The sequence below is a fragment of the Nicotiana tomentosiformis genome, chromosome 2 (assembly GCF_000390325.3).
Source record: "Nicotiana tomentosiformis chromosome 2, ASM39032v3, whole genome shotgun sequence".
Taxonomy (NCBI): domain Eukaryota; kingdom Viridiplantae; phylum Streptophyta; class Magnoliopsida; order Solanales; family Solanaceae; genus Nicotiana; species Nicotiana tomentosiformis.
Window position 1 is genome coordinate 186,549,418 of NC_090813.1, and position 9,282 is coordinate 186,558,699.

General features: G+C 43.8%; 1 protein-coding gene across 1 annotated transcript; it reads left to right on the forward strand.

The window, feature by feature from the left end:
- The first annotated feature begins 377 nt into the window (after nt 1–377).
- LOC117277019 (uncharacterized) lies at nt 378–1,499 on the forward strand. The gene has a single exon (XM_070194790.1). The coding sequence runs from the start codon at nt 378–380 to the stop codon at nt 1,497–1,499; it is 1,122 nt and encodes a 373-aa protein (XP_070050891.1).
- Nucleotides 1,500–9,282: the final 7,783 nt, after the last annotated feature.

Genomic DNA, 9,282 nt, shown 5'->3' on the forward strand with positions numbered 1-9,282 from the left:
ATTAATATAACATGTGTCCAAGAGGCTAGATGGGGGGGGGAGGGGGAAGGGGTACGAAGGCTCGGGATGTTAATGGGTATAAGCTCTGATATTCGAGGGGTGTTGGAGGCAAGAACGGGGTAGGCGTTTTAGTTGACAGGGACCTTATGGAGTTAGTGGTGGATGTCAGGAGGGTGAATGATAGGCTGTTGATTATTACGTTAGTGGTTAATGGGTTTAATTTTAACGTGATTAGTGCTTACGCGCCTTAATCGAGACTGAGCGAGGAGGTCAAAAGGCATTTTTGGTAGGTTTTGGACGTAGTTGTGCGTGGTATCTCGCAGTCCGAGAAAATCTTCATAGGGGGTGAATTTAATGGTCATGTTGGGGAGAAGGCTATGGGTTATGACGAGGTGCATGGAGGGTTCGGTTTCGGGGCTAGGAACGAGGGCGGTGCTTCGTTGTTGGAGTTTGCTAAAGCTTTTGATTTGGTGCTAGCTAACACGAGTTTTCAGAAGAGGGAGGATCACTTGGTCACTTTCCAGAGTAGGAGTGCTAAGGCTCAGATTGATTATCTTTTCCTCAGGAGAGGTGATAAGGGTATGTGTAAGGATTTCAAGGTTATCCCGAGTGAGTGTCTGTCAACGCAGCATAGGCTCCTAGTAATGGATTTGGAGGTTAAGGGAGTATGGAAGAAGAGAGTGGTGTACATACAACCTAAGATCAAGTGGGGAGCCTTGACTAAGGGAAAGGCTCAAGAGTTGAGGGAGAAGCTGTTGGCTATGGGGGCCTGGAGGAGCAGTGGGGACGCGAGTAGTATGTGGACCATGACAACAAACTGCATTAGGGAAACTGCTAGGGAGGTGTTAGGGGTCTCAAAGGGTTGCTCGGGTGGCCACAAAGGGGACTGGTGGTGGAATGAGGAGGTCCAAGCAAAAGTGGAAGCTAAGAAAGCGGCGTATTTGAAGATAATGGGGAGCACAGACGAGGAAGAGCGAATGTTATATAAGGAGTGCTATAAGAAGGCAAGGCGAGAGGTGAAGCTCGCGGTTACTGTGGCCAAGACTGCAACTTATGAAAGATTGTATGAAGATCTTGAGGGCAAAGGAGGGGATATGAAGATGTACAAGTTAGCCAAAATTAGGGAGAGGAAGGCTCAGGACCTGGATCGAGTGAGGTGCATCAAAGACGAAGACGGTAAGGTATTGGTGGAAGAGGTGTGTATCAGGCGTAGATGGCATGAGTACTTCCATAGACTCTTAAACGAGGAAGGGGATAGGAACATCATGATGGGTGAGTTGGAGAACTCAGAGAGTCTAAGAGATTTTGGGTTTTGTAGGCGTATTAGGCATGGGGAGGTTGATGTGGCTATACGGAAGATGAGCAGGGGTAAGGCGACTGGTCCTGACGAGATCCTGGTGGAATTTTGGAAAGAAGCGGGTAGGGTAGGCTTGGAGTGGCTTACTAGCTTGTTTAACGTCATTTTCAAGACGAAGAAGATGCTTGAAGATTGGAGGTAGAGTTTGATGATTCTGTTGTACAAAAATAAAGGTGATATCCAGAACTGCAACAACTATAGGGGTATCAAGCTGCTTAGTCACACTATGAAGGTCTGGGAGAGGGTGGTGAAGAAGAGAGTGAGGACATGCGTATCTATATCTGAGAACCAGTTCGGATTTATGCCGGGACGGTCAAGCACAAAAGCCATTCACCTTGTGAGATGATTGGTAGGGCAGTATAGGGAGAGGAAAAAGGACTTGCACATGGTGTTCATTGACCTTGAGAAGGCTTATGACAAAGTCCCAAGGGAGGTGCTATGGAGGTTAGTGGAGTCCCGGTAGCGTACATTAGGGTAATTAAGGACATGTATGAAGGCACTAAGACTCGGGTGACGACTGCGGGAGGAGACTCAGAACATTTCCCAGTGGAGATGGGGTTACATCAGGGATCAACCATTATCCCGTTTTTGTTTGCACTAGCGTTGGATGTCTTGACACGTCACACACAAGGGAGGGTGCCATGGTGCATGTTATTTGCTGATGACATAGTACTGTTTGACGAGACACGAAGAGGTGTTAACGCTATGTTGGAAGTTTGGAGACAGACGCTTGAATCCAAAGGTTTCAAGTTGAGTAGTTTGAAAACTGAATACTTGGAGTGCAAGTTCAGTGAGGAGAGGCATGAAGAAAAAGTAGAAGTTAAGATTGATACTCAAGTCATTCCACAAGAGATAGTTTCAAGTATCTTGGGTCTATAATCCAAAGCAACGAGGAAATTGATGAGGATGTTACTCACCGCATTAGAGCGGGTTGGATGAGATAGAGGCTAGCTTCGGGGGTTTTATGTGATAAGAATGTACCACCTAGATTTAAGGGCAAATTCTAAAGGGTGGTGGTTAAACCAGCTATGTTGTATGGATTTGGGTGTTGGCCCGTCAAGAAGTCCCATGTCCAAAAGATGAGCGTAGCAGAAATGGGGATGTTGAGATGGATGTGTGTTCATACCAGGAAAGACAAGATCAGGAATGAAGTTATTAGGGACAACGTTGGAGTGGCACCCGTGGAAGCCAAGTTACGGGAATCGAGGCTATGATGGTTTGGGCAGGGGAAGAGGAGAGATATAGATGCCCCGGTCAGGAGGTGTGAGAGGTTTACCATGGCGGGATTGAGGAAAAGTATGGGTAGGCCTAAGAAGTATTGGGGGAGAGGTGATTAGGCAGGACATGTCAGTGCTTCACCTAACCAAGGACATGACTAGCGATAGGAAGGTGTGGAGGTCGAGGATTAAGGTGGTGGGCTGACAAGTAGTTGCGAGTTTTTCATAGGTTCACCAGTAGCATTAGTAATATTCTTGCTGTGGGTTGAAAGTTACTTCCTTATAGGGTTTTTATTGTATCTGGTACTTTGCAATCATTCCTTTGTTTTTGTAAATTGCTAGTGGGATTGTTGCTCTCTGATTGTTACTATTTGATATTACATTTTCTCCCCTTTTACTGGATATTGTTGCTCCATGATGGATACTATTTGATGCTATTTTTTCTCCTCTTTGCTTATCGCCTTTCTCCCCTCTTCCCTCCTCTTCTTCCCCCCTATTCTTCCTTTCCACCTTTTCTTGAGCCGAGGGTCTGTGGTCGCACAAAGAATTATGCGACCGCAGATTCTTCTCTGTTGTGGAATACAAAAATGTGTGGTCTACATAATAAATGTGCGGTACGCATTTTTGTTTCAACACTCGTCTAGTTTTTTCGAACACAGTACCTGCAATGCACACTACAACAACAACCACATACCCAGTATAATCCCACGAGTGGGGTCTGGGGAGGGTAGTAAGTACGCAGACCTTACCCCTACCTAAAGAGGTAGAGATGTTGTTTCCGATAGACCCTCGGCTCAAGGAAAGGTGGAAAGGAAGAATAGGGGGGAAGAAGAGGAGGGAAGAGGGGAGAAAGGCGATAAGCAAAGAGGAGAAAAAATAGCATCAAATAGTATCCATCATGGAGCAACAATATCCAGTAAAAGGGGAGAAAATGTAATATCAAATAGTAACAATCAGAGAGCAACAATCCCACTAGCAATTTACAAAAACAAAGGAATGATTGCAAAGTACCAGATACAATAAAAAACCTATAAAGAAGTAACTTTCAACCCACAGCAAGAATATTACTAATGCTACTGGTGAACCTATGAAAAACTCGCAACTACTTGTCAGCCCACCACCTTAATCCTCGACCTCCACACCTTCCTATCGCTAGTCATGTCCTTGGTTAGGTGAAGCACTGACATGTCCTGCCTAATCACCTCTCCCCCAATACTTCTTAGGCCTACCCCTACTTTTCCTCAATCCCGCCATGGTAAACCTCTCACACCTCCTGACCGGGGCATCTATATCTCTCCTCTTCCCATGCCCAAACTATCACAGCCTCGATTCCCGTAACTTGGCTTCCACGGGTGCCACTCCAACGTTGTCCCTAATAACTTCATTCCTGATCTTGTCTTTCCTGGTATGACCACACATCCATCTCAACATCCCCATTTCTGCTACGCTCATCTTTTGGACATGGGACTTCTTGACGGGCCAACACCCAAATCCATACAACATAGCTGGTTTAACCACCACCCTTTAGAATTTGCCCTTAAATCTAGGTGGTACATTCTTATCACATAAAACCCCCGAAGCTAGCCTCTATCTCATCCAACCCGCTCTAATGCGGTGAGTAACATCCTCATCAATTTCCTCGTTGCTTTGGATTATAGACCCAAGATACTTAAAACTATCTCTTGTGGAATGACTTGAGTATCAATCTTAACTTCTACTTTTTCTTAATGCCTCTCCTCACTGAACTTGCACTCCAAGTATTCAGTTTTCAAACTACTCAACTTGAAACCTTTGGATTCAAGCGTCTGTCTCCAAACTTCCAACATAGCGTTAACACCTCTTCGTGTCTCGTCAATCAGTACTATGTCATCAGCAAATAACATGCACCATGGCACCCTCCCTTTTATGTGACGTGTCAAGACATCCAACGCTAGTGCAAACAAAAACGGGATAATGGTTGATCCCTGATGTAACCCCATCTCCACTGGGAAATGTTCTGAGTCTCCTCCCGCAGTCGTCACCCGAGTCTTAGTGCCTTCATACATGTCCTTAATTACCCTAATGTACGCTACCGGGACTCCACTAACCTCCATAGCACCTCCCTTGGGACTTTTTCATAAGCCTTCTCAAGGTCAATGAACACCATGTGCAAGTCCTTTTTCCTCTCCCTATACTGCCCTACCAATCATCTCACAAGGTGAATGGCTTCTGTGCTTGACCGTCCCGGCATAAATCCGAACTGGTTCTCAGATATAGATACGCATGTCCTCAACTTGAGACCCAAAAATCCAACTCTCTGAAGTTTTGAATTGCAGAGAAAAGGCCATTCTGCGGCCGCACACAAATTGTGCGGACCGTACAAATTTCTGCAGCCGCACTCACTTTTGTGCGGACCGTAGAACTTCAACAAGGTTCAGGTAAAGAGTGCACTCAAAATTGTGTGGCCGACTCAGCTTCAATTTTGACTGACTTTGGTCAACCTATAAATAGGATCTCATTGCACTATTCACAACTTTACACACTCTGAACTTCTGAGACTCAAGCAAGCACAATGCACACAAAGTACCTCACAATCCACATTCATTTCATCAGTGTAGATTCTTACCTGCATACTTCATCACTGGTATGTTCAATTCATGTTTAGATTTTTCAATTTTTTTAGTTTTTTTTGTTCTTAATTAGTATAGTTATTTTTAGGCCTAAAATGTTAAATGTTTTTCATGTGTGCTTGAAATTGTGTGGGTAAGTTCATGTGTGCTCATTGGGGACTGGGTAGATCATTCATTATGTTTAATTTTCAAATACCATGTTTAAATTTTGCAAAAGAAAATTGCAAAACCTAAGTCAGTGCTATTTTATTTTTGATTGTGCGGCCGCTCACAAAACTGTGCGGTCCGCAGATCTTGAGTTAGGGAAAAATGTGATACATGAAAAGTGCGGACCGCACTCAAAATTGTGCGGTCCGCGGAAAAATGGGTGCGACCGCACTTTGGAACTTCAGAGAACCAGTAGTCTGAACCTAGTTTTGTGCGGCCACACTCAAAATTGTGCGGTCCGCAGAAAAATATGTGCGACCGCACTTTGCAACTTCAGAGAACCAGTAGTCTGAACCTGGTTTTGTGCGGCCGCACTCAAAATTGTGCGGTCCGCACTTCAGCATGTGTGATCGTACTTTGAAATTGTGCGGTCCGCACAACGCAGATTGCGACCGTACTCAATATTGTGCGGTCATCACTATCTCTTTTGTACACTGATTTCCTACAACGGTTAACATGCTTCTGAACTTTAACTGACTTATGTGCTTCGTATTGCAGACAATGGTTCGATCACGATACAGAGGTGATACATCAAAAGGGAGGGGTGAACACTCCCGAGGCTGAAGAAAGGGTACTCAACCTCTGGGAGTGCAATCAAAAGCAATAGCCAAAGGTCCGACCACTGGGAGAAGTAGGGCCACATAGACCTCAGAATTAAGCTTGTATGCCCCGTCTAGGGAAGCCTCTAAGGGTCATTCAGTGGAGGTACAGCCTGAGGCCCAGTCCCAACCACCACAATTCACTGGGAGATACCAACTGCACAACGAACCCTTTACCATAACAAGTTCTTCTAAGGGTTCCGATGTCGGTAGCCAAGGTTCAGAGCCCTCCTCTACACACACTCCCTCTGCACCAATTGCAGTAGATGATGATGTTCCTGATGATAGTAGGGGAGGTGACACGAGAGTGGGTGGCCTAGAGAGGTTGAAGAAGAAGGAAGCATGGGAAGATAGGTTCGTGAGTTTGACTGCCTTCACAATGTTTAGAGAGTGGTAGCCTTAAAGATCGCTCACACTTGAGCGACAATTCTTGCTGAAGGATTTGGATAAATACAACCCAAATGTCCTTAAGCAGTTCAGGGAGCGCAAAAGGTGGATGTTTTTCACCAACAGTGTTATGGATGCCAAAGAGCTCTTGGTACGGGAGTTTTATGCTAATGTGACACACATCAAAAAGGGTACAAAAGTGCGGGCCAAGAAGCCTTTTTCATGGTACTCCTTGCAAGGTCCGGGAAATCCAAAGTTCAAGGGTAAGGCAACTGCCACTGTTGGCTAGTCTGATGAGCCATCAGTGATGGTTACAGATTCTGCTGCTGAGCCATCTACAACTCCCATGCCTTCCACAACGGCCGGTCCTTCCACCGAGACAGCTGACATTCCACCGCCCTCATCTTCTAGACCATCAACATTAGTACCAGTTCCTGCCTCATCCACATATCCACTCACTGCGTTGTGAGTCTCCCAGACATTGGCGAGTCTAAACAACTGGATGCAGACAGCTACTTCAAAGTTGTTTGACATATCCAATGTTGTTGCAACACAGTCTTCTATACCAGCAGCACCACAGGTTCCTCCGTCAGTGGAGGAAATATTAAAGAAGATCCTGGACAACGAGAAGACCATTATGGATACACTAGTGGCACATGGGAGAGCTATTGCAGAGTTGGGCAAATAGGTGAAGAAAATGAGGAAATCCTAGGCCTCGAAGAAATCAGTGGAGAGTTTGAGAAAGGAGGTGACAAAGATTGCAGCAACTGGTGATTTACCATTTGACCTACTGATGGAGACAGATCCATCAGTACTAGCAGACCCAGCAGCACCATCAGCAGAGGCACCAGCTGGCCAGTCTGACGAGCTAGACCTTGCTGCCCATACTGCCGAGGAGATGTTTCATATTCTCACCAACCCCGTTGTTCACCGAGCAGAGGATGATGAGATACAGTTGGAGGAGCCCGATTGGTGATGCTGCCATGCACCCTGAGACCACATAGGGAATTTTCTTTACTCTCTACCCTCCTTTCTTTTGATTTTGCTAAGCATTGAGGACAATACTTATTTTTATTCAAGGGGGTGGTCTATTTTGGTGGGTTTGATTTGATGACATTAGCCTGTAATAACTTTAATACTTTTTTTTCTTTTATATTTATTTTCTCTTTCATTATGTATATATTCCCCCCTCTCTTTTGATGTATATATTCTATTCCCCTCGGTTTGTATATTCATCTGTCTTACTTTCAGTAGCTTATTTCATAGCTTCTTTAATTTGTTTTCTTAGTAGTCTAGCTTCTTATTTATGTTAATAGCTTCTTTTTGATTCGGTAGCTTCTTTTTATGTTTAAGTGAGCAATAAACCTTTGGTTTTATTAATTCCACGGTTCTTTCCAAAGGTGAGTTTTGTGTGAACCGGGTGGCTCTTCCCAATGATAGATGGCGTGACAACCTTCTTAAGGGATTGAGTCCGTTTTTAATGTTTAGGTAGAAATAGTAGTGTTAATGAGGGTCAAGCATGCTTCACTTGGTACCAACACACTTAACTACACGCTTATGGTCAAAAACAAGCTTTTGGAAAGAAATAGCTCTAGTTAGTGACCTTGTGATTCTTGTGTTGACTTAGGCAATCATCAGGTGGTTTAGTTGAACCATTAGAGATCTTTAAACTTGAATACGGTTATTGTGGGCCCTTGACTCTATCCTATATAACAATCCGGTTGTGTGAGAGGTGAGATATTTTGTTACAAGTCTAAGTACCCGTGCGAATGGTCTAGAACTTCCCCCGAATGTATTTCTAGGCAAAATTCTAAGTTTGCTTGGCTTGAGAAGTGACTGTAGGCTCTCCTTGGCCCGTTTTGAAACCTTCCATGGCCCACCAATGAAATTATCCTTAGTCAACCTTTTTGAGCCTAAAGCCTTTTTCATTCGATAACCATGTTACAAGACTTTACCCATTTTATAGTGACCCTCTCTTGGCACCCGAGCTTTCCTTAGCACTCATGAGAAACAAATGGAAAAAACATAAGTTTGGGGGAGAGATGAGGAGTTTGAAAGTAGTATCAAGGCACAAGAATAGAAAAGAAATAAAGAAAAGTAAAGGCAAAGAAAAAGAAAGAAAGAACAAAAGAAAGAACAAAAGAAAAACAAAAAAAGAAAGTGAATAATTTGAAGGGTTGAAAGGATTCAAAAGAAAGCAAAAATGCAAAGCATGGAGAAAACAAAGAAGGAGAATATGAATATCATTACCAATAAAGAGTGATGTCAAGTTTCTCTAGTTCCCCTAAAGAAAAAGAAAATGACTCAAAGAGTCGGCAAAGTATCAGCCGAAAAGAGAAAATTGAGTGCTAAAGGAAAGATGAACCCGTTTCATTCCAACATTTCCCTCCTTAGTCAAAAAGCCTTCATTACATGCCGAAAAAACCCTACGTGATTTCAAGCCGAGTAAGCTTACATTAGAGGTGATCTACATTAGGGGCAATCATATGGTACTTAGAGCAGTACTTGTGACATTCTTTTGAGAGTGATGAGCGAACCTTTCACGAATCATTGAATTGAATGCAACGTTTTTGAGTGAGATGAGCTTACGGAGATTATATGAGGAGTAGTTTGGGATCCACAGTGACCTACATGAAAGTGCGAACTTCCTTGTGACACCGGGTTTTGGGGGTACCTACTGGGTGTTCATTATTTTAGTTCGCCTAACTATTATCATTTCACCTTATAATTTATACCTTATACGGAAATTAGAAAAATAAAATCATTGGTTTCTACTAGTACTAGATTTTACACTACTTATTCAGTGGGATTCATGATTTCGAGAGTAATAAAATGAGTAACTAAGTTGATTAATCACCATTGGCTTGCCTGACGGCGGCATTAGGCGCCATCATGGCCTATAGTGG